This window comes from Orbicella faveolata, unplaced genomic scaffold (assembly GCF_042242905.1).
Source record: "Orbicella faveolata isolate gen_17 unplaced genomic scaffold, um_ofav_v1 contig_47, whole genome shotgun sequence".
NCBI classification, from domain to species: Eukaryota; Metazoa; Cnidaria; class Anthozoa; order Scleractinia; family Merulinidae; genus Orbicella; species Orbicella faveolata.
The window spans coordinates 25,783,528-25,808,450 of record NW_028301577.1 but is presented as its reverse complement, the minus strand read 5'-3'; the positions used below and the strand labels follow the sequence as shown (position 1 = coordinate 25,808,450).

General features: G+C 40.3%; 4 protein-coding genes across 4 annotated transcripts; 2 read left to right on the top strand and 2 right to left on the bottom strand.

The window, feature by feature from the left end:
- Positions 1-635: 635 nt before the first annotated feature.
- LOC110051833 (putative iron/ascorbate oxidoreductase DDB_G0283291) lies at positions 636-11,506 on the bottom strand. Its single transcript, XM_089279169.1, has 7 exons — positions 11,257-11,506; positions 7,463-7,517; positions 7,007-7,069; positions 5,954-6,172; positions 4,814-5,003; positions 3,018-3,268; positions 636-1,623 (listed from the first exon to the last, which is right to left on the bottom strand). Exons 2-7 carry the CDS (start codon positions 7,470-7,472, stop codon positions 1,349-1,351), a joined length of 1,008 nt encoding a protein of 335 aa, XP_089135295.1. The 5' UTR covers positions 7,473-7,517; positions 11,257-11,506; the 3' UTR covers positions 636-1,348.
- Positions 11,507-14,640: 3,134 nt separating this feature from the next.
- Positions 14,641-15,461, bottom strand: LOC149097764 (uncharacterized). Its single transcript, XM_089280419.1, has 2 exons — positions 15,363-15,461; positions 14,641-14,925 (listed from the first exon to the last, which is right to left on the bottom strand). The coding sequence occupies exons 1-2, from the start codon at positions 15,459-15,461 to the stop codon at positions 14,641-14,643; spliced, it is 384 nt and encodes a 127-aa protein (XP_089136545.1).
- A 154-nt stretch (positions 15,462-15,615) lies between these two features.
- On the top strand, positions 15,616-18,426 carry LOC149097763 (putative iron/ascorbate oxidoreductase DDB_G0283291). The gene is made up of 3 exons (XM_089280418.1): positions 15,616-15,655; positions 16,669-16,878; positions 18,233-18,426. The coding sequence occupies exons 1-3, from the start codon at positions 15,616-15,618 to the stop codon at positions 18,424-18,426; spliced, it is 444 nt and encodes a 147-aa protein (XP_089136544.1).
- A 3,148-nt stretch (positions 18,427-21,574) lies between these two features.
- On the top strand, positions 21,575-23,870 carry LOC110051824 (putative iron/ascorbate oxidoreductase DDB_G0283291). Its single transcript, XM_020757899.2, has 2 exons — positions 21,575-21,649; positions 23,517-23,870. Exons 1-2 carry the CDS (start codon positions 21,577-21,579, stop codon positions 23,792-23,794), a joined length of 351 nt encoding a protein of 116 aa, XP_020613558.2. The 5' UTR covers positions 21,575-21,576; the 3' UTR covers positions 23,795-23,870.
- The last annotated feature ends 1,053 nt before the right edge of the window (positions 23,871-24,923 follow it).

The following is a 24,923-nucleotide window of genomic DNA, read 5'->3' as shown; positions in this document are numbered from 1 at the left end:
GCGACATTCTGACAGAAAACCCACTACGATTACCTCCAACTGTTCTTCGAAGCTAAAAACCTTTGTTTTGATCGCAAAGTTTCTTCCCTTTTCCTGGAAATATTGAAAAATGTTTCAATTCAAGGTGGGGAAGCCATGCTTCGATCATCTCCAAGCCAGGGTTGGCAGGTTAAGAGGAGGAGGGATATTATTATTATCATTATCATCATCATTATTATTATTTGTTGTTGTGATTTATCATTATTATCATCATCATCATTATTAGTTGTTGATGTTGTTGTGATTATGTTTCTTTTATTTATTTATTTATTTATTTATTTTTTTTTTTTTATTTTTTTTTTTTTTTTTGATGGATCGGTCGGTGGATAATGAACAGCTAACTCGGGGCTTTGCTCCTGGCCGACTAGCAGCCGATAGAAACCACGAGGACGCCGTTTTTGTAAAATAGAAATCAAGAGCGAATCATCTCACTTAAGCAGAACTATCACTAAACTTCCGTCAAATAATGATTTCCAGTTATGTGTTCCTGTAGTACTTATAGTAGTAAGAAACCACAGGCTTATTTAGCGAGACGTACTGCGTCGTCAGTTGAAGCTTGCAGCTGCGTACAAAGCGAAAGCGACCCTCGGTACATGTGGCAATTTTGAATTAAACTGATGTTATATTTTTGTTAAGTCACATAACGGTAAATGTCATTCGTTCAGTCTTCTTGGGAAATAGCCCCTTCAAGGCGTTGGGTTACTTGGGGCACAGCGCGAAAAAATAGGGGAGAAGCGCGCCAAGCTTCTCTTTCCTTTTTTCGCTCCGCCGTCTTTTCATGCCACGCCCTACCTACTAACTGAACGCCCTGAAAGGGCTACTTTGGAAATGAATTAATTAGTAACGTTTCTAAATCTTTCTTCCGGTCTTCAGAGAACTTGGAAACGGTGCAATTGTAGACAAACCCAGCACACTAATAGCTAACAAACTAATGGCTAACAGTCTACGACAGGATTAGCCAATCGGAGTGCCGCGTTTTCATTAGTATACTATCTTCAATTTTCTTTTGAAAAATACTTTCCACTGTTTCGTGAAATATTCTATCAAGGTTAATTCTTAGCAGCTAATTCTGGTATCGATACAGAATCTGATATCGATGTCTGTATTGAAAAGGTAAACAATTATGAAAGTGGCTTGAGAGAAAGGAAAAAATAAGTTATTTACCGGCTTAGGGTCGCTCCGTATAGTATTTAACTGTCGGTCACTGTTTTCCACTACACGGACCTCCAAGCCGGAAAATAACACATATATCCCCTCTCCTTCCTCCCATCCCCCATTTGATATGTTAAGACACTCCGTCCGTATACAACTATTTGGAAAACCAATCAAAACTTTGTTGGAATTTGGCAAGATAATAATCACCAAATCTGAAGGGCATTTTTAATAGTAACTCGGGGGTGTAGGTAAGGTGCCTCGTCAGGTCGCTATCCAAAGGCTCGATGACACACTTAGGGTTGGGTCCGTAAAAGAATGGGGCTGAATATCTGTGCTTATTTGGAGAGCTCCTCACACGATGGATACTTGCGCGATAAAGACCCTTGGTCCAAGCCTCTAGTGGGTCTCCGACATTAACCACGAAGGTGCCTGTGGGAAGAAATAATGAGTTTAATTTTCTTTAGAATTCTTTATATCCTACAATTATGAACCACTGCGGTAAAAATAAAGGACTTAATAGACGGACAATTCTTTCTTGAGTGGGGGCGGGATTGGGCAATTTCCAAAAACAAATTCCTGCATAGCAAAAACTGCGGGGAAAAAAATCGAGCAAGTTCTTTGTACTATCCAGGTCCTGTGTTCGACTTTAAAAACATTCTTGCTAACTGTTGCCCACCAAAAAGAATCATGCACAACCTAAAAATGAAAAAAATGTGATGCTCTAGAAAATTGTCCAACCCCTCCCCAACCCCCCTCAAAAAAAACCGGGCGGTCCCTTAGCTGCTAAGCTGTAAGCTGAAGCGGTGTCAGTTAGCTTATATAACACCAAGCAAACTCAGTTTTCCTATGCGCCTGATTTCAGATCAGGCAGATCGAGTGTATGCCTCAACTACTAAAGCAACAGTCTTTTTTTAAAAGTTAAAATTTATTCCAGCGGATTTTGCTGGGGAAAGGTAGTTAATTTGAAGAGAATTTTCGCGTCTCCATTGCTTACGAATTGCACTTGTATTATGGTGCTGATCGCTGATAACATGTGCAAATAGTTTCATGTGATGAGTCGTGAATTAAACAGCAAATGTTTCTGAACTTGAAGACCAAATATGGGCTGTATGGTCAGGAACTTATAAGGCTTAAGGCATTTCAGGTTAAGCGATTTCTCAAGTCTACGTCGCGCCAGACGTCCCATACCGTCTGAGCATACAGCGGTTTCGCTCATGAAGCGATCAGGAGTACGACTTCCCCCTGGATGGGATGCTGGTCCATCGTAGGGATACCCCTCCCCCTTCCCCTCCCCCTTCCCCTCCCCCTCCCTATAGCATTTAAATCACTGATACTCATTTATGCAGCAGGATGGAGAAAAGCAATGTGATAGCATTGGGATGCTTTCCATTCAACAAAAAATTTCGAAATGGGGACAACTGTTGCAGAAATTTCCAGGGAAACTTTCCAGAAAATCAGAAAATTGCTGAATTTCCGAAAAGCAACCATTCAAACGAAAATTCTGGAAATTCCGGTAAGAAATTTCCGAAAGTTTCGGTATACCTCGCAAGGTTTTCTTCTTTTCCGGAAATTTTCGAAAATGCTGTTCCATTCGTTGCTGGAGATTTCCGGAAATTCAAACCGGAATTCATCATCGAAAGGACAGTGTCCAATGTAAGACAACGGCGCCCAGGTCTGGAATCCGGACCGCTCGATCCAGATTTCACAGCACACCAACCATTAGGCCTCGCACTATCCATTTAATTGTGAGGGTGTGATTACTAAGGGATATAGAAATTGGGGTAAAAATGACAACTACTATTTTCTACTTTAACAAAACTCACCAGGAATGGGAGGTACATCTATCCAGTCTCCATCCGGGGTCTGAACTTCCAATCCACCGACCTCATCCTGCAGTACCATTGTAAGCACTTCGTGGTCCGTATGTGGCCCCACCCCCCACGAGCTGCCCTCCTTACCGGGGTGAGCAGGGTACGACCACATTGCCATCCACGCACTTGGATTAGAAAACATGTCGTCAAAATAATTGTTCCTGAGTTGTAGTGCCATTGCTATAGCACGCATTAAAGAGAACCTGGAAATAAATGTTTGATATTCATAAGCGACAGCGTGAATGAAGAGCTTTTTTTTCCTCGTTACCCAACGAAAATTTTACTGACGACAAGAGGTACTTTCCACCCTATCTTAAGTGAAATATTTTGGTATGTCAGTGTTGTTAGACTGCAGGATATAAGAATTTTTTTTCGGCGATTTCATTTTGGAAAAAAAATTTTCAAAATCCTTAAATATTGTTTCCCGACTCCGTAGTCTGGGTGTTAGAAGAGAGTAAGGCGGCTGTCTTAGCTAAACAAGAAAGCAACTTCAGAAGGAGAATTCGTGAGGCCTTGGAAATTCTATGCCAGTCTCGGACGCTCGATCGAGACCGTGGACTTCCGGCCCTATACGGAGATGCTGTGGCATGTGACTTGATCACGTGACAAATAGATTCCCGCCATATTCACTTGAGAAAGACGCTGCGACAGCATCGAAAGTTTGTGATCGATAGAACACCGAATCTGTTTCGGTACCTCGTTTCTTACTTATATTATATTTTTGCACGACTCCAAAAGCTAGTGAGCTTTAATTTAATCGTGTTTAAATGAAATTGTATGTCTGTCCGTCTGTCTGTCTGTATGTCTCTCTGTCTGTCTGTCCGTCTGTCCGTCTGTCCGTCTGTCCGCCTGTCTCTCTGTCTATCTGTCTGTCTGTCTGTTTGTCTGTCCGTCTGTCCGCCTGTCTCTGTGTCGGTCTGTCTAGCAGTAACAAAGGTATCTTACTGCTTTCTGTGTTTGACCAAGTTTTGGATAGTGTTCCAATCAATAAAGTTAGGTAGCGTTAACTTTGAGTGGTGCTAACTCAATGTTTCCCGCATATTTCCTATTGTGTTTGTATTGCTGTATTCATTTTAGTCTGTTATAAGGTCAAAAAAATAGTTTCTTGTTCTGTCGCATGGCGAAAGGCTCTAGCGCGCATTCCTCTCCAATTTTCTAGGAGTATCCGCCGACACCTTTCCCGAGGGCGCATAGTTGCTAATAACTGTAATCACAAGAGACAAAACCAGATGCAAGTTTAGTTTTTTCGAAATTCCTGACTGATTTCAAAAAACCTGGAAAGTGCTCTGCAGATTAACGATTTTTGTAGTTTTGTTTCAAATGCTTTAAGCGTTTATTTCCTGCCAGAAACGGCTGCCCCGCCTCTGCAGCAGAAATCCAATTAAAACCTTAGCTCAGACAAATTTGAGAATTTAAACCAATAAAGGGCAAAACTATTTTTTTCTGTCTACACCAATATGTTCCTAAACGATACTTTTTTCGAGTGAAAATAGAGCTGTAACCCGGATAGGACGTATGTAAAAAGTAGTTAAAAAACGTTGTCTGGTTAAAAATATTAAAACATAAGCTTTCGGCTATCAGTCTATGGCCTTTAACGAATGGAAATGTTGGCGCGCGAATGAAAATATTTACGAAAAGGGGTGCGAAAAATTTTATAAAACTAGAATACAAAAGAAGTGTGACTGTGTGTCAGCGTATGACTTCGAAAACGGCATTTTCTAAATACGAGCAACTAAGTATGAACGCACCCAACTGTCTTCATTTGATCCCTGTATTGCTTTACAGCATTAGCAAAGTTTGGAAGGTCCTTCTCGTCTGGGTACTGATTTGGCCCCACCATGGGAGTGCCAGAAATGATATCCGGGTCATCAAAACTGACATCCGGTCCAAAGTAGATCCCTTCCTTGATATCTACCTTGCCTGCTGTCTTTTCTGATCCTGTAGGAGTACAAATAGGATGAAATAAAAGTTCACAGGAACCAGACCTCGTGATAAAGGGTTTCTATCGGCTGATAATTGGCGAGGAAGGAAAGCCTTCAGTTAACTACGATAGTCAACAGTCCAATTCTTTTAGCATAACCCAGTTGAGACTTATGAATATACGATGTTGATAAAACTAATTTATTTACGGTTTTGTGTATTACTTTCGAGTCATAATGCATGAAGAACCATGCACTTATGCGCCTCAAGATAGATCGTTATATTGTTTGCTGTTTTTTGTGATTTTTTGTAACATAGTCGCAGGCAACTGTCAGCCCATAGGTCCTCGACAAAAACACCCAATGCCAACTCTTTGAATAGTAGGTCCACAGCACTCAAACGCAAAAATTCTGAACGCCATTTCGGTTTTCCTCGGTTGTAAGAGTTTAAAGCGAAATGTCCGAAATGTTCAAGACTTTTACAAAAAAGAGCAATGATAAACAGAATTGCGAACCAGTTTATTAGGTTAATAAACATTATTAAGTTTTGTGTTTGGTCTTTGCTTTTGACCTGGATGTGGATACCAACTTGTAAGCTACGGTTTAAGGCGGGAGATGAGCGCGCATTGCAGTTGAGCGCCGCGGAAATAGCCAATCAAATTGGGCCCAATAGTCAGCCACTTATAGCTTATAGCTTGGCTTAACTTCTTGGCTATTTTTGCTTTATTCAATAACATGATTAGGTCCTGGGCCGGGAATCTTGCCAGGGTCTCTAAACGCATTTGTTGCTAACCGGTTAAGAGGAACCCTCTCTCCCCCCTAGAGGGGGGTGGAGGTGGTGGAGTAGTAAGGGAAGAGTCGTGCAATAGTTATTTTATTATTCTTAAATTGTAACATGTTTTGATCGGATATCGGGCTATCAGTTAACAGGAATAAGAAATTTAAGCTGAAAGCTTTATTTGAACAAACCTTTCTGTATATACCCTCTGTAAGCCTTGCTGTTCCTAATGTTAAGAGCAATTTTCTTCTTGAAAGGCATGTCAAAGAACAATCTTGCGGCCTCCATAATATCATCTGTTGTTTGCTGGGGGACACCGTGGCCAGAGATGTAAAAGAATCCTATGTCGCGACACGCTTCGTGAATTTGCTTCACTACCTCACTCGCGTAGATCAAAGAGGACTGTCCCTCTGTTATTCAAAACAAACAGCATGGTTATAACAAGCTCCCTAGTACGGCTTGGCCAGGTTCATTAGCTGACTCCCATGCAAAAAGAATGAGGGCGCTCGTCGGGAATTTTGAAAATAACTCCTAAGAGGTAATGTGGATTTGGCTTGAAATTTTTTCACCCCTAACAGGTACCAATTGTAAACGACACATCATCTCCTGTCCCATATTTTTCGTCTCAGTACCTTCAGAAGGTACCGCAAAAGCTCTCACTGTGGACCTTGTGAGGCTGAATACTCTAAGAGGCCGGTAACAAAAGCCCTTTTTTAATCCCTGAAAGGTGCGACGAGCACCCCCGTCCTTTTTACATGGGAGTCCCCCGGGGACTCAAACGCATCGACGAACATCGTTTTTTCATGTTTAAAAGTGTAGTACCTTACTATGCGGTTCAGTCTACCAAGAGTATGGAACAAAAACGTTATCAGTGAATCTTTCTCACATTCCATTTCAGTACGTAAAAGCGATATATTTTATCGAATAGCGTTGAGGTATTTTCCAACATTTCTTTCATTTTATACAGCTCCATTGTTGGCATGACTCGGCATCATTGACTCAGCAACATTGTTAGCACGTGGGAAAGTTTCATTCAATTCTGAACCTGGTAGGATTGGAATCCATGATCTTCCGTTCGCTTTCTACCGAGTGCAGAAGACCATGGGTTCAACTCCCATCGGGCATTCAAATTTTCCTCTTTTTTGTCCCCGTGCATGACAAGCTAAATACAGTTACTTTCTACAATATGACCAACCTTAACATTATCGATAACATTAGCCATATTATCTTCTTAAGACTTGTACCTTTCAGCAATGGTGAAATGTCGATTAAAGGTGGCACGTGTTTTCCAACCGATCTTGAAATTACTGTCAAAACAAAATAAAAGTGTCAGACGGAGAAAAGCTTAGGGTCAACTTGCGAGATGCGATTGATTTGAGCGAGAGAGGATAAGAGAGAGTTAATCCTTTATACGGATGTTATACTCAGTATACCCCTCTCAAGCTCTTTTTAGATCACTTCCGGTTTAGGAAATCCCTGGAGGGTCTAAATGTAGCCAATCCCGTAAAGCCGATTTTGCTCAGGTGTAAAGCCCATCATCCTTCACGAAAACATCCACGCGACGCGCGTGGTAAAATCGGCGGAGAAACTGAGTGCCATGTCTAAAAATAACTCGAAAGGGATTACCTTGCTATGCGTGTGAATAACTCTTCCTTTATACTCTCTTGATTTGAGATAATTAATATAATAATTTTTCATACCTGAAAACATCGTTGGTAATCAGATACTCGAAGGGCAAACAGCAGGGACGTTTCCCTAAAATGAAAATAATAAATCAAATAGAGAAAAACGAAACTACAATGTTTAAAAATACTGTAGTTGTAGTCAGGCATAGTAATAAAATCTTAAAAATTGTTGTCACTGACTTAAAAATCTTAAAAATAGACGTTTCGGCTAAAATACTATAACCTTCTTCAGTGATGAAATGAATGTTAACGGCGTCTAAATGTAAATGAGATGTTTATAAGAATGTGACGAACTCGCTAGGGATTAATTTAGCATTTTGTAAATGTCTGGAATATGCGTGTAGTCATTAATTGAGTTCGGTTCGCGAATGGAATGCCACGCTTCCAAGAACAATCTACGCGACCACAAGGGACAGCGGTCTATGACCTTGACATTATTAAAATCAAATTCGTGGTTGTTTTTCATACAGTGTTGCGCCAAAAGAGAGTTCTTGTCACATGTGAGAACGGCTCTTTTATGTTCTTTTGCTCTGGATCTCAGTGCTCTGGATGTTTGACCGATGTAAAGTTTTTCACAGTTTTTACAACTGATTTTATACACGACACCAGTTGACAGGTCTTGATCGAATTCGTCCTTCGGTTTCTTCGGGATCGAACCAACCGTTTTGACGGGTTTATGAGCTTGAATTTGTCCTTCGGTTTCTTCAGGATCGAACCAACCGTTTTCACGGGTTTATGAGCCAAACCAAACCACCTAAAGCATTAAATCAGCCCAAAAATAATCAGCCTCAAAGCCATAGAGGCTTTGTTACTTTGCCATATTTTCAAGGAATCTCTAAAAAAATTGCAAGAACTTTAGGACAATTCGACGTAAATGTTGCTCATAAACCCGTCAAAACGGTTGGTTCGATCCTGAAGAAACCGAAGGACAAATTCGATCAAGACCTGTCAACTGGTGTCGTGTATAAATCAATTATAAAAACTGTGAAAAACTTTACATCGGTCAAACATCCAGAGCACTGAGATCCAGAACAAAAGAACATAAAAGAGCCGTCCTCACACGTGACAAGAACTCTCTTTTGGCGCAACACTGTATGAAAAACAACCACGAATTTGATTTTAATAATGTCAAGGTCATAGACCGCTGTCCCTTGTGGTCGCGTAGATTGTTCTTGGAAGCGTGGCATTCCATTCGCGAACCGAACTCAATTAATGACCACACGCATATTCCAGACATTTACAAAATGCTAAATTAATCCCTAGCGAGTTCGTCACATTCTTATAAACATCTCATTTACATTTAGACGCCGTTAACATTCATTTCATCACTGAAGAAGGTTATAGTATTTTAGCCGAAACGTCTATTTTTAAGATTTTTAAGTCAGTGACAACAATTTTTAAGATTTTATGAAATTACAATGTCTTTGTAAAAGTTGTAGTTTGTCTTCCGGGGGGGACTCCCATGGAAAAAGGACAGGGGTTCTCGTCGTACCTTTTAGTGGTTTTGGTTCCTCTTAGGGTGAACTTTAACGGTCCACAGCGACAGCTTCTGCGGGATCTTTTAGGGGATTGACTCCCAAAAAATATGACGGAGGATTATGTTTTTTTTAAGAAATGGCACCTCTTAAAGGTCTAAAAAAGTTCAAGCCACGCCCACAAAATAGGAAATTTGTACCTCTTAGAGGTTCTTTTCAAAATTTCCGACGAGCACCCTCGTCTTCTCTATATGGGATTCCCCCGCCCCAGTGAGTTGTCTAAGCAAAAGCTCATATTGCAACTGCATATTCGGCGATTACATCTTTGATTTCCAGCATACGCTCAATATTACTGAAACTACTATTATATTACAATCACGTCCTGTGTTCTCCTCGGCTTCTTAGAAGAGATGAGGTTCAAGTAAATCACTAAAAGGTTATGGCGAATGTCTGTTTTTGCAATCTGTTTCTTTGTGGTTTTCTTTAGAGTCTGCTTTGCTCCGAGGTCTAGTGCATTTGTGAAAATAGTTTATGGGGCGCATGTTATGGACTTGAAAAATTAATCATGAAAGTTGATGGCCAACACAGCTGAAACCCCTTTGCGGAACTCGCTGCAGATTATGGCTCCGTGTTGGTTATTCAGTACAAATCACTTTAAATTGCAGTGTAACATGCGTCTTTCAGGTATTTCTCCATTTCCCAAGGTAAGCTGAAAACAGCAACTTAAGAATTGAGAAGTACTCAAGATATTTTTCCATGTTTTGAGTGTTGAGCCATATATAACCTTTTTGGGGAGGTATATGGTGCTGTCAAGCTTGAGGATTTTCGGAAAACCACTTATTTCCACTTGTAAGGATATTGGTAGCTACAATTATGGGACGCCTGAGTTTTTATGAGCACGTCCGAGAAATTGTTTACAATCCAAGTTATGTTTATTATCGATAATGCTCCAGTTATTGCAAAGAGGTTGAAAATATCTTGGTCATGGCTATGGAAAAAAGAAGCCAACATCAGTGATCTCGACCAGATGGAATCGTGGCCAAACAAAGGCCACACAAAATTGATCTTATATTTGTTGAGAATTACAAGATTAATTTTTGCTGTTTTCAATTTAGTTCAGTTTTCGTCGCACAAGAACTTACTAAGATCTTCGCAAAATGGAATTTACAATATCTAACTAAGTTAAGTTTTACGCTGCTACCTTTGTTATACACTCAAGAACTTAATCTTTGGCTCATTCCGGCTTCTCATTTCAGTAACTGGTCATGAATTACAACGCAAACTGAAAGAAATCCCAACAAAGGAAAATTAATTGCAAATAAAAAGGAAACAAGTCTGTTTAAGAAAATACTTAGTGCACCGCAGCGATATTAAAAATTACAAGTGTCAGTACACAGCGATATAAAAGGAAGAATACCTTTTCCGGCGCTATGACAGAAATATGACAGTAAACATGATAACATTAGCAGCCAAGAAAAAAATGTTACCAATACCTTAATCTACACCTGGAGACACATTGCGATCATTTTTGAGTGTAGCAGGTTGAAGATTGTTAAACTGGGCGCAAGCAGATGTGAAATTATTTTTTGATTCTGGGTTATATTGCACAAGGCAAGGTGAATGGATTCAAAATCGCCTTCACACGGAAATGAACACCTATAAGCCGTGGTCAAACGGCCCATGATAGTTGATTCTGCCCTTGCTATCATCGAGTATGATATGCGTGCTCAAATGGGAAAGCTACCATCGACTATCATGAAAAATTTGAACAAGCTCAAAGTGATTGATAGTTGATGATTGTTTTTCGTCAAATGGAAGCAGGCGCTACAACTATCGTCGACTATCACCAACTATCATGCGCCGTTTGACCAGGGCTTTAGCAAAACGAGATCGTCAGCGCTACAGAAAGAGGCTATCGATAGGGAATTCGATTGTGACTAGATAATTTCAAAATGTGCAAATAAAATCACGGTGTTTTGTGAATTTTCCATCAAGTTTAGTTCTTGCCACCCGCGAAAAGAATCCTCAATGAAGCGAACACGAAGCGAAATGATACATCATTGATAGCAATTTTTTATTCCTCCAATCTTTTATCTAAAGCAGAAATTGGGTAGCTTTGAAAACGCTTTCTGCTGTTCATTTGCGTCCGTATTAGCAAACTGATCATGAACGACGGCACGAAACGTGAATTCTCGTAGAACGAAACATCGCAGAATTTAAACGTAGCATAGACTGATAATTTCTAAAAGAAAATCCCCCATGTAAGTCAATGCCAATATTTTCTAGATTAACTGTACCATACTGAAAATATAAAATAATAAAGGACTAAATTACCTGATGGTTAAGTTGAAGGTTAAAAGCAAAGAGGAAGATATTAATACTAGGGCTCCATTTTATAAAAACGGTATTTGCATGTTGATAATTTGATTGGTCAAAGTGCAGTCACATGACCAAAGACTTGTACTGATCTCTCAGAGGTCTAAAATAGAGTATCTATTTGAGTCAGGTCTGAAAAAGGGCGTCGATAATAGAATATTTTGGCCTAAAATAGGGTAAGAGTTTCAAGAGCGAGCTTAACACCCCAGGAAAAATTCGGTAAGTACCCCCCCCCCCCCCCCCCCCACCCTTCGTGACGAACCAAGTAGACCTATAGCCCTTTCAAAAGATCTTTGAAATTGAAATTACAACTCGCTTCAAAAGATCGTGGCATTACTTTCTTATCCAATCTTATCTTGTGTTTTATCTAATTCTGAACAAAACTGTTGGTAAGAATCTGTCATTTATATTCAACGTGGCAGTCTAATTCGTGGAAATACTAAATTGCAAAACTATAATTACCAGATTACTTGAATTTCTTAATAATATTCTTCCTCTTAAGCTCGCTTGCTTTCTAATTTATGCCCAGCAGAAAATGTATTTTGTCCGTATATTAGCGAATTCATATTTTAATGTTCATAAATAGATCATTTATCACCAGAAAAAGCGTTTGCCGATAATGTCGTTTTAATGTTGTGTATAAATTAAGAATTAGAGTACTTTTTTCGTGTTTACATAGCCTCATCTAGACAAGAGGGGAGAAGAAGTAGGGAGAATTGAGACAGTTATGCATAACTGTTTGGACGAGGCTATGTAAACACAGAAAAAGTATTCTATTGCTTTTATAACGTAGTTTTAAAAGGTACGCGCGAATCTAAAACGTGTTCACATACTCTCATCTAAACACACCTATCGACCAACGAGAGCGCGCGTAGTATCTCTGTTATTCCATAGCAAAATGTACAGCTTAGAGTAATCCGAAAAAAAAAGAGTTTTAATGCATAAAATTGATATTTGGATTTATTTGTGTAGGTAATTTGTGTAGGTACTGGTATGATGAAATTCTCTCAAAATTGAAAGAAGTTTCAGACATTAGGGGTAGTGTAAATCCTTAATTTCTAGAGCCTTTATGCGATTACTTGTTTATAATATGACTGAGAAACGCACGAAAGCGTGCCCGTTAATTTGCACTGCAGACTGACGAATACTTCGAATTATCTTATGTATCGAAACTGAACAAAAAAATTATTTTGAAGAAAGCAGAAAGCTAAGCAACAGTGAGGCCTAGCGAGGTGCTAATGAAAAGAAGAAACATTTTCACGTAGTTTTACGTTAGCACTCCATTTTAATGTATCAGGCGCCTTGTGATTTTGCGTGTACGAACTATTTTCAATTTATATGTAAAAGAAAAATCGCACTTGTATTCATCTCTTGTATTCATCAAACACCTCACGATGTGTAAACTAGCTGAGAACACGCAATATTCTTTTACGCGATTTTGTTTAAAGATGTTAAGACCCGGTCCACACTACGCCGGAGAAATTTGAAAACGCAGTTTTATTTGTTCGGTTAGGCCATCCGTCCACACTAATCCGTCACGAAAACGGAGCTTTTCGAAAACGCTCATCAGACCGGAGGAATTTGAAAACGCCAACTTTGCGTTTTAGTGTGAACGGAAAACATTTTAAAAACGGAGCTTTTCGAAAACGATGACGTCAAGTTAATCATATAATTGCTGTCCGAGTTTTCCTCAAACACAAATCCAGATTGACCAGTGATTGTTCCGAAGTGACTGGTCTTTTCACAAAAGGCTTCTGTTCTCCGCGCGAATTAAGCACTTTGCGATCCGATTATGGGGAGCCGTAATTCCAGTTAAGATCAGTTAATCCAGGCAACCGACCTCGTACCGCAATACCAGGCGAGTGTTTACCCCCCGGGGGGTACTCCCGGAAAAATTGGGTGAGGGGGTGCGGCCCGCTTCCCAAAACCTTTATCCTATTTATGACCAAAATCTGCGATTTTCCCTACCCTATTTATATGACCTGACCAAAAATTTCATACTATATTTAAGAGTGATTTTCTCGGAATGTCAAGAATCGAAAGACAGTAAAGAAAAATTGATTTTTTTGGTTTATATACTTTTACTTCTTTGCTTTATATTTAAACTTATGCAAAATTTTTATCTTCACTTTTAAGCTTGATAATGACCAGAGTTCGTTCAAAATGTCGCGCGCTTTTACCGTTAGTTTTTACTTGAAAAACATTTAAGCAAGAAAATTAACGAAACTAGAGTAACATGACGTTTCGACGACTTCATGTCATAATTGTCAAATGAATAAACTGACAACGACACGATTTGGAAAGAAGTATGAGCTTACTTTTGGAGAACGCCTATTGATATATCGAAGTCAGTAGTTTTCATGAACATGATCTTTTGGTCTTTTGCATATTTATTATTACGCAGCGTTATAGTTATTAGCCTTATTATTTCTGCCGTTAAGTGAAGCTTGCAGACTTCGCACTTTCCGTTCGGAATCGCTCGTTCCGAGCGGGGAGACCGAACAAGCGAGCGAGCAAACGAGCGCGCCTCGGGTGAGCAAAAAATGAGGACAACTGTTGCCTGCGAACGCCGACGTATTTCCGGCTGTCGCTTGTCTCCCCCGAAAATAACGGGCGCTTTCCATTCGACCAAATATTCCGGTTTGAAATTCCTGGGATTCCATGTGACGAATGGAACAGTATTTTCCAGTTGGTTGGACCAATCCGTCCCAGGTCATCACGTTCCAAGTTTCGCGCGAAAATACACGAAATAAAAAGAAAACAAACGGCGGACACTTTAACTTTTTGACCATTTTTACTTGTTTTGGAGGTTTTTGCCCACTCTGAAGTTGAAACAAACGATGTATTAGGTAACTTACTTACTTACCTACTTAGGCCCATCGCTCCAGGTGGAGTACGGGCCATCAAAAACCCCTCGCCAGCAAACTCCCCTGCAAACTCGAACTTGAGCTTTTCGCTCAGCTTCTTTCCAGTTGTATCCTGTCTGCTTCAATTCCGTATCAGTGTCCCGTCGCCAGCTGTTTCTGGGGCGTCCCCTCTTTCTCTTCCCTTGGGATTTCCACCTCAGAACCTGCCGGGTGATGTTGTTTGGTGCTTTCCTCAGGGTGCGACCAATCCAGCCCCATTTTCTTCCCAAAATCTGTTCACCGACCGGTTGTTGTTCCCTTCGCTGCCAAAGCTCCTCATTGCGAATTTTCTCAGGCCACAAAATGTTAAAGATACGTCTCAGGCAGCTATTTATGAAAGTCTCTATCTTCAGGAGTGCCTTTTTTGTCCGCCTCCACGTCTCAGATCCACAGAGGAGAACAGATTTTACGTTGGCATTGAAGATGCGTAGCTTTGTTAGTGTTCTGATTCGAATTCTTTAGACCTCCAGATGTTTTGGGGCACGTTAAATGCTACCCTCGCCTTACCAATTCTTGCTGCTAAGTCTACACCTGTACCTCCTTGTTTGTCTGTAGCACTGCCAAGGTATGAGAAAGAGTCTACCTCCTCTAACCGCTGTCCCTCCAATGTGAGTGGGTTTTCTTTGATGGTGTTGATCCTCATGACCATTGATTTACCCCTATTGATCTTCAGTCCTGTTCTTTTTGATGCTGCTGCCAGTCCAGTGGTCTTGCTTTGCATCTGTTCATAACATAACATAACATAAACTTTATCAACGTGTCTTCATGGTTATGTGAAAGAAGGGCCAGGTCATCGGCGAAGTCTAAGTCCTCCAGCTGTGACCAAAGGGTCCACTGAATTCCACATGTGACGAGGCAAGCTGTTCACTCGCACGGTCATTCGCACATTTCACGTAGCTTTCATGTATTTTCGCACTACTTACTAAATCTTGTTGTGGCCAATTTACTGCAATAATGTTGAAGTAAGAGATTTCAGTCGTCTGTCAGAGACAAAAAATGACGAGCACTGATCACTGATATTGAGAAGCTTGAGCATCAGCCATGTTGAGTTCGATTTCCGGGCTCGGAGAAACTGGACCCGAGAAGGAATGGTCGAATGGCACGGAATTTTCCGGTTATTCCGATTTTCCTGAATTTAAGGCCAGCCTCGCGAGATACATCCAAAACTTCGGAATTAAATTCCGGAAAACTGATGTCTTTTCCATTCGCTCCCCTACCAGGAATTTCCGGAACATTTGGTCGAATGGAAAACGCCATTAGTTGCTTAAACACCAAATGAAAACAACAATTACGTCATGAATTCTTCATTGTTTGAAATGCAATGACGTCAAGGATATCCACCTTTGAAAGCATCAAGAATTCCGTCCTTCAGTATAACTCACGGCGCTGGGTTTTGCCGACTTTTTAGAGCATGGATATTCCACAGATAGATATTTCACCTTTGATTAACGGTATGTATTGGACGATGCGTATTTATTTCCGTAAGCCCTGTTTAGCTTCGTCAGTCTGCGTTTTTATCATTTATTAATTTAAAATTCATGTTTAGGCGTTTATAATACACCGACAAAGCAAAAGAATATGGATTTCAATGAATGAAAAGTCAGGACTTTGCTTTTCATGAAATTGAACCAGTCAGAACTGATGGAAAAAAATGGTTTCGTGATGTCAGTGAACTGCAGATGATACTTTAAGCAAATCCTGCAAATCAGAGCTGCCATTTCAGTCATATTTCAGTCAAACGATCGTCCGAAAACTGCAATGCAACGCCGGTAAACTTGGACGGATTTTTGCATTCGTAAGAGCATTTTGCATCAAAATATAGTTTGAGTGGACCACTCACGACTTGAGCTTTTTTTTTCCCGAAATCAGAATGGCACTCGGTTTTTCATCATTAATTCCTGCTGGTTAAAAATTAAGCAAAAATTCCTTTGAAATAAAAAGCAGGTTAGCGTATTCTCAAGTGCCCGCTTGCCTTCTTGCTTCACTAGGGACAAAGGAGTAGTGCCGTTCACTCTTCGTGAAAGTAAAAGATAACATTTTAGTTCGCGAAAGCTTTAGCCGCAAAATAGAGCAGTTAAATAATTTCACTAGATCACGTTCACAAAGGAGACCATAAAACAAGGCAAGCAGTCAGTTCACATATTGTGTTTTTTCTATCTGTGTCTACTTTAAGCGCAAAACGTTAAACTACCTTGCCAGAAATTATACTGACTTTTATATTCGACGGTCAATGTTGAACGCAAAAATACTTATTTCAAAAAAATTCTTATTTCAACCTCAAAACTTGGAACGTATGTACAGTAGAGAATTCACACTACCAACCAAAATGTAGCAACCAGCCTTGCTTCATTGTTATGTATCTATTTTTGGCTGATCAGATCTTTTACAGATCCTACGTATACCTGCAGCATTTTGGTTTGCGATCTCTTGCATCATTGTATTTAGAAGTTTTTTACATTTCTAGGTGGATTTGAAGGAGTTCATAACGTTATCTCTCAGATCAAGATGGCGTGTGAAGGGATATCCTGTTTCTACATCACTGGACATGGAATTGACGAGTCCCTGATGAAAAATGTCATGAAATGCGGAAGAGATTTTTTTAACCTGCCGATGGACAAGAAAGTCTGCATTAGCCTAAAAAAGAGCACTGCTTATCGAGGCTACATCCAACAAGGTAATGAATCAATTCCTGCGATGTGATTGGCTGCCTGAGCGGACAAGATGGCGCTATCGTGCACGATCGGGATTATCCGCTTTGTCCCGCAAGAAATGGTGTTTTTCTCTATCCTTTATTGACCAAGAGTGAGGTCAAGATGGCTGGATATTAACCGAGTTCTTTTTTACGTGTTATGGACTGAGACGCAGTCGAGGTCCATAAACACGCAAAAAAAGAACGAGGCCAATATCCAGCCATATTGACCTTACGCGTTGTTAATAAACCATGCAGATGTATTGCCATGCATTTAACAAAGAGATGGGGGACACGACAAAGAAGGCAACTTTGTCGATTTGAACATTGTATGTTGTAGTCCCGTGTCTGATTGCTTTTACAGGATTTAGGGAGAGAGACCACGGGTATAACACGTTACACTGAAATGTATAGCTTGAAATTAGCTTCTCCCATGCAAAGTCCAAATTTTTCGCGATGAGCCTGTATCACTCACTTACTGATTATACTAAATAGCTTTATGTTCAAATATTTTATTTCTCCCTACGAAAAGGGGATGGATAACATAGCAAAGTAGAATTGCTTGAGTAGTTGCAAGAGGAAAAGAATTTTTTCCCATTTTTTGTAGCGCAGTCGGACGTTGCAAGCCGTTACGAAACAGGTTGAAAGAAGAGTGTGCTCTCCTTAAAGTGCTCTCAAAATCTGTTGCTGGTCATTACAAGATTTTCCGTATATTTCTTATCAGTCCACTTTGGACATTTTTGGTAACAACATAAGACGCATTACAACTGGTTGTAAAGTGTTTATGGATCGGGTTAGGTAGTTAATTAAGGTAAAACTTTACTTAGCTAGAGGCCTATTCCTACTCGCAGTTATGATGCACGCGGAAAGTTTGGAGATCACGAAAAAAGCGTACGTGCTCTCCAAACACTCCCAAGGACATCCTAACTCGATTATGCCCAGCAAAAAGCATCAATCAATTGTTTTATTCCATTGCTTACGTATACTGAGTTTGGCAGCGCGATTTTTTTAACCATTTGTAAGTCCCCTTTTAAAGAATGCCATTTCAAGTCTTCTGGTAGCTGGCGATTCTTGCAAACTATTTCGCACATGGGCAGCGGAGGATCTAGGGGGAGAGTGCAGGGGGTGTGCACTCCTCTCCCCCTCCCCCCGAGATGAAGCCTTCTTCTTCGTATTCGCTTTTAAAATTTGTTTACCTCACCAGTCAGTTACGTCATTCCTTAGCGGTGCTCCCCCTCCTATGAAAAATCCTGGATCCGCTCAGCCCCTGATGGGGGCTCTTCCTTATACTTTATACGTGGCATAAGACATAACATATGGATATTCTCCTCGTTTTAAGGCTCCGAAAAGACGGCAAGCAAAGTGGATGTCAAAGAAGGAATTTACTTTGGCCCAGAATCTTACTCAGAGGACCTGCATTCAGTGGAACGCGAGCCCATGATGGGAGCTAATCAATTCCCGGATGAAAAAGAGTTGCCCGGATTTGCGACAACCATACGGACCTTCCTAAACAAAATGTCATTGGTGGGGTAAGGAATTAACCCCCCCCCCTTAAAGGCATGCTAGTATCCCTTTATACTCCTTGCTCCTCTTTTGCTCCAGAAGACGATGGAAGCTAATCTAGGATTAGTAGTCACTCACTCACTCACTCACTCACTCACTCACTCACTCACTCACTCACTGTCAATCCTCTTCGTTCGTAAAGGAATATAGGTCCTCCACTGGTGCCCGCCACCTGACCCTATTTTAAGCAGTGCGTTTCGCTTCCCGGCTATCCCCCGACTCTAGATGTGCCATTCTTGTGCGCCTCCAGGCGTGCTGGAGTCTGAGTTGTCTCTCCCCCAACTCAGCCTCTCTTGTGCTTCCCCATTGGGTTCCACTCTATAACCCTCTTAGCTATGTAGGATTAGCAGTTTATTTTTCTTTCTTACCTTGTAAAAAAGCGTTTTGTTTTGTTTTGTTTTGTTTTTTATTTTATCGCTGATATTTCGTGTAGCACGGAGAAACAAATGTAAGGTCAGGTTCACGGCGACTGTTGAAAGGTTGAATTGTCACTTGCTAGACAACTTGTCGCGATGAGACTAGCGTGTGTGGGAGATGCTTTACTAATCGAATTAAGTCAGAGATCACGGAAAATCAGCTGTGATTGACGGTGATTCAAATTGGAGTGTATCTAATCGTCGAGAGTCGAGAGTTGAGAGTCGAGGGTAAAATGTCGAGAGTCGAGGGTAACATGTCGAGGGTCGAGGGTAACTTAAAAAATATATTAAAATAAAGTGAAAAATAAAAAATAAAAATATAGTATATATGAAATAAATTGCTGAAGAAATCAAGACAGAATTTTCTTTCGCCAGCTTTTCTTTATTTTTGAGTAAAGCGTTGCGTGACACGGCCAAATGACTTCTCGCTCCTTATAGTCTTGGGCGGTGATACCAAAAGCGTTGTCTGTACTGTCACGCAAACGTAAACTCTTATCAGATCAGAGGAAATATGCACGCTAATTTTCATTTCTCGATATTCACGCTTATTATCTCCAATTAATTATTATCCAATTAATCAATTATTTACCGTCCTCTGGTCTAGAGGTACGACTGTATTAGACATTTTAGAGATCAGTACCTAAGAAATTGGTACTATTTTTTCGTTTTGCTGTAATGGAACATTAAAAATTGAAATCTGCGTGACATCAGTAACAAGGTCTGTCACCGAGTAATCACGCGACGTTTAAACGGCAAAAAATGTGTGGTTTTTCCCTATTTTTTTTAGGAGGGCCATTAAGAATTCGATAAAAAGTAACAGAATAAACGCTAAAATGGCTACTGCTACACCCTGCTCTAGAGCTTCCAATAAATACCAAATAAACTAGAGAGAACTGTTTGAAAGTATCCAATGTTATCTTAGGCAGTCCATGAACAAACAGGAAGGCATTGAAGGCTAAGATAAGATAACAGAAATGCCATCCCCTATTCTTTAGTACGTCACATAACCCTATTTCAGTCCACTATGTTTACGTTAATTTTGTTTGCTTGGCGAGTATTAGAACAAGGCATGAAAACAATGAAAACAAAGATAGTTAGTGGTTTATAATAACGTTCTACAGTCCTAAAGGGAGATAATAAGCGTGAATATCGAGAAATGAAAATTAGCGTGCATGTTCAGCTATGTTTCCTCTGATAAGAGTTCACGTTTGCGTGACAGTACAGACAGCGCTGTTGGTATCACCGCCCAAGACACGCAACGCTTTACTCAAAAAAAAAAAAGAAAAGCAGGCGAAAGAAAATTCTGCCTTGATTTCTTCAGCAATTTATTTCATATAAACTATATTTTCATTTTTATTTTTTATTTTTCACTTTATTTTAATATATTTTTTAAGTTACCCTCGACCCTCGACCCTCGACATGTTACCCTCGACTCTCAACATTTTACCCTCGACTCTCGACTCTCGACAAGTTACACTCATTTAATTGACGATAATCGAACGTAAACTGAAATACAATGCGGTGAATAAACTAAATACTAGATAATAGAAGATTACAAGATGACAAGAGTCACGAAATAACAATAACAAACATTCCAATCATAACTGCGGTGTGGCAATACTTCCAGTCAAACTTCTCAGTAAAGACAATGAAAGTCATCAGTGATCCCAAGCAGATACACATACTGCTAACTGTCCTAATACAATAAATGATAACACTCTAAGATCTTGAAAGCAATAAAATTGCACCATGCGATAAAACGTGCTTGCGTGAGCGCCACTGAAAGCGATGTGGGAATTTAATAGCAAGGAAAGGACTTTTAACTGAATTACCAGAGATTCCTATAGGAAGCTGCTAAATAGAAACCTAAGCTAGGGGGAGTATAAACTATAAAGATCTGTCACTAAACAGGATGAAATAAAAGCTTTAAAAACCGGGGCTCTGCCGCGTGTTGGACTTAGGACAATAGGCTGTTGTATAAAAACCGAGACTAAAGGCACTTAAGGTTAAAAAACGTCCAAACTTGAAACTTATAATAAAAAACAAGCATAGAAAATAGTTTGTACTTACACATCGGTTCCCGCTTGCACTCTAAATAGTCAAGGGTAGCTTAAAACTTAATTTACTTAAAAACACGAACTGTGCATGATAACTGAAACTTGAACTACTGGCGCGAATATGCCGCTAACACTATCTATATACGTGTAAAAACTAATGACGTCATTGCTACGCAACAAATTGACGAATCTGAAAGAATCAAGATTACTCAATTAATTAGAGAAGCCTCGATATAGTGTTTATTACAACAAAAATAAGATCAAATTTCATGCGAATCCAGGGCTTTGGGCAACCAGGCCCTAACAAGACGTGCCATTGGTCAGTCTAAAACTCGACTCTGACCAACTAACTTGACTGCTCCATGCTCAGGTTTGGCAAGCACTTGAAAATTCAGCAAATATATTTAGAATCAAGCAAGTAAACCTGTCACCATTTTGCCACTAACCTTGAGCTTTTTATGTCGTTATTTAGCCACGCCATTATGAGAGGCCTGGCTCTTAGCCTGAAATTCAACGACGATTACTTCCACGACAAATTCAACCCAGCCTTCCCTCTGCTAGCTTTGTGGCACTACCCACCCGTCCCCGAAGAGTCAGACTCCTGGGGGGTGGGACCTCACACGGATTACGGTGTGTTGACGATACTTATGCAAGATGACGTAGGAGGACTGCAGGTGGAGACAAATGGAGGGAACTGGATCGATGTTACTCCAATTCCAGGTGAAAACACTAATTTCTTTCTTTCATAAATGGTTGCCAATTAAAAATTCTTCTGTAAGTATTACAATTAGCCCAACTAACCTCGTTTTTGAGTTGATAATTCAAAAGAATTTCTACTCTCAAACGAGGTTAGTTGGGCTAATTTAAATGCGTACAAAAGAATTTTAAATTGGCAGCCATTTATGAATAGGGTCTATAACGTGGTCAAAGTAGGTGCGGACGATAAGCAAATTGTCAAATTGTCCGATCTCGCTCGTTGACGCATCTCATAAATTAACATATAGATTTGGCCAAGCCTAAAAGCGAGGCTCTTGAGCCGGGTTGTTCAAAGCCCGATTAAGCTAACCCAGGGTAAGCGAGAATTTTGATTAGAGTTATGTAACTTTGCGGTGAGATTTTCTGTTTTTATATAATAAATTAACAATAGCCTCCATTTGGCGCGAAAATAAGCTCGGATATTTGTCCGTGGGCATTGTCTGTTCTGAGAAGCGAACAGTTTTCCGAGAACGTAGTTCGAGGAAAACTGCATGTGAGCTTTGAGGAACAGATAATGTCCAAGGACAAATATCCGAGCATATTTTCGCGCCAAATGGAGGCTTTTGTGTTTATTATCCTTCAAATATATTGCGCAACACGCACGGTTTTGAAAATCGGGGAATATCTTTCTGATATTCACCAGTTTTGGCTGGGGAACATTCAGTCACGTGATGCGTTTAGACCAATCGCGCGTGAGCGAAATATTTGATGGATTATAATCCTGAAGAGACCCACGGCAACATGGAATCTATTCGTTAAATATTGTTTGGCCTTGTACTTTGAGTTTGAATAATCTCAAAATACACAAAACAAAAGCAGTGATAAATATTTGTATACAAGAAAAATTTATACTTCGGTTCACTTTTAATCCTGGGTTAGCGTTAACCGGCTTCCGAACAACCCGGCCCTGGTTACAGCAAGTTAACCTGACATAAGCCCGCGATGCAATCGAAAGCCAGCAGTTGGTCAGTGGTCAATTTCGAAAAAAAAAATTGACGTCGATGAGCTCTAAACTGGAGCCCGCGATATGGTCACGTAAAATGGTCTCGCGGTTGAGTTTGATGTTGGTTTACGCCTTGCTCCAAGGATTTTCCTCCCTCCACAAAGACGAACACTCCAAATGTCAATTCGACCAGGATAGAGGACCCACATAGAAACCAGCTAGAGCTAATGTGGGTTCCTCTCTAAATATTACAAGTTATCTTTCAGTTATGTTATTTTCAGAGGGCCCGCCTATTATTTTATAATGCGGGAATGATATGAATGGTTACTGAAGGAAGATAAACCATAGATGATCTCAAGGTACACAGAATGCGTTATAACTGAAACAGAATAGGAGCACTATTTCAAATAAACGCATTGACGGGGGTGCGCTTATTCGAACGGAGGCATTTATTGGAACAAGGTCGCTATATGATGTGAATCATTACTGTAATAACTTTGTTTGCCAATCAACGCGGCTTACGTCTTCTTCACGTGTGTGGTTGGGCACCGCTGTCAGAAAAGCTTGATTGTGTAAACCGAGCTTAAAACCAACAGCCACCTTCTTACTCTTCGATCACAAGCGGTCTCAGTGGATAGTAGATGTTGTAAGGAATCAAACAGAGCTGGTCCTTATCAAAACTGAGATAATGCGAATCAAAAAAATTCTAAAAGAAAGATATTCATGGTGTGTTAATATACCTTTAATCAATTCCACACTGGTCAGTTGACAAGTGTCACCGTAAACTGCAGAGTTCCATTCCGATTCCAATCGCTTAGTTTGCACCGAATAACAACTTTTGCAGGAAATCTCACTATATAAGTATTCTTTTGCCTTCGTCTGCCGTAGGAACATTTGTAGTCAACATTGGTGACGTGATGGAAGCCTGGACCGAGGGACAATTTCGAGCCACAATGCACCGGGTGAAGAACTCGACATCCAAACATCGGATCTCCGCACCATTCTTTTTCCAGCCGAGACTTGATTGCGTCATCACACCACTTGATGACGTCATAGCCACTGACAGCGCTGGTAAAGACACAAGCACAAAGCTGGCGCTCCACAAGCCTTTTAAGTTTGGAGAATATGTCTTAAACAAGTTTGAAAAATCGTATGGTGATAATTAGGAAACTGGCCTGTTATGAACCTGGTCTGAAAAGTTATCAGTAACATAATATAAAGGACAAAGTTACTGAATACAGACAAAGGGCATTTATTTTTAGAGTTTTGTCCGTCTCGGGAAAGCAACTCCAAATATTCCCGACGGCCACCTGAAGACCTTCGAAGAATCTAAAGTTTTTTCTAAGACTGCCGAAGTTGGCCCGAAGGCTTCCAAAATATGACCCGAAGGTTTCCGATTATTCCCGAAAATCTCCCGAAGAAGATTTTTGAAATAGTCAAAACATCAGCAAATATTTTTGAAAGTCTCCCGATGTCTTTTTCGTGCTAATTTTGCCTTTTGTGTCATTAACAAGTAAACTAATGTTTCCAGTGTCAAATTGGCAAATCGCCCTCGACGCGTAGTCGGCTGGAAATATTTTGAAAACACACATGTTAAGGTTCACTTTCCACGGACCATTCTCTATTCTTCTGAGCTCTGAATTCTTAGTTTGGCACGTGACGTCATCGCCGCCATATTGGATGCCGTTAACAGAAGACTTCCGTCATCTAACATGGCCGCCAGGAATTTGTCATTTGAATCTCTCGGATGGGTAGCAGGCCCTTAATCCCGTGTTATACAGTGACCTACAGTAGTTTGTCAATCGATTGTCCACCGTAAGTTTGCTTTGGTTGTTTTTACTAGAGCACTAGCCGGGGAACACTGATGGGTTTCTGCCTGAGATATCTGTCTACGTTTCGAGGCTCCTCTTGCAGCACTGGAGCTGTCCTGTGCTATTAATAATAATTTAACAAATCGAATGTGGTTTAGCGTTGTCTGTACTCTTATCAACAACGATATGCGTCAGCACAGTGGTCGAAATGTTGTGGACTCACGAGGCGCAAGTGAGTCCACGACAAATTTTGACCACTGTGATGACGCGTATCGTTGTCGATAAGAGTACAGACAACGCTAAACCCCATTCGATTTGTTTTTTACCACAATATCAACGTCAAAGAAAATGTTTTTTTCAGAGCGCGAGCTGAAAAAGGCATTGCGTGACACATTGACGCGAGCAGCGTTGTCTGGACTCTTGGCAAATTAGCCATTCAGATTGCAAGATTAGCAGCAATTGTGGTAAAAAAAAAACAATATTG

Bases quoted from the DNA above. Each gene is read 5' to 3' on its own strand.
- LOC110051824 (XM_020757899.2), top strand. From the start codon at position 21,577: ATGCAAGATGACGTAGGAGGACTGCAGGTGGAGACAAATGGAGGGAAC. The intron at 21,650-23,516 runs GTGAAAACACTA...CGTCTGCCGTAG, and splicing joins CGATGTTACTCCAATTCCAG to GAACATTTGTAGTCAACATT.
- LOC149097764 (XM_089280419.1), bottom strand. From the start codon at position 15,461: ATGGCGTTTTCCATTCGACCAAATGTTCCGGAAATTCCTGGTAGGGGA. The intron at 14,926-15,362 runs GTATCTCGCGAG...TGTTATGAACAG, and splicing joins TTAATTCCGAAGTTTTGGAT to ATGCAAAGCAAGACCACTGG.
- LOC149097763 (XM_089280418.1), top strand. From the start codon at position 15,616: ATGGATATTCCACAGATAGATATTTCACCTTTGATTAACG. The intron at 15,656-16,668 runs GTATGTATTGGA...TTACATTTCTAG, and splicing joins TATTTCACCTTTGATTAACG to GTGGATTTGAAGGAGTTCAT. The intron at 16,879-18,232 runs GTAATGAATCAA...CCTCGTTTTAAG, and splicing joins TCGAGGCTACATCCAACAAG to GCTCCGAAAAGACGGCAAGC.
- LOC110051833 (XM_089279169.1), bottom strand. The intron at 5,004-5,953 runs GTTTGTTCAAAT...GTACTCCTACAG, and splicing joins CAGAGGGTATATACAGAAAG to GATCAGAAAAGACAGCAGGC. The intron at 3,269-4,813 runs GTGCGTTCATAC...ATTTATTTCCAG, and splicing joins GATCAAATGAAGACAGTTGG to GTTCTCTTTAATGCGTGCTA.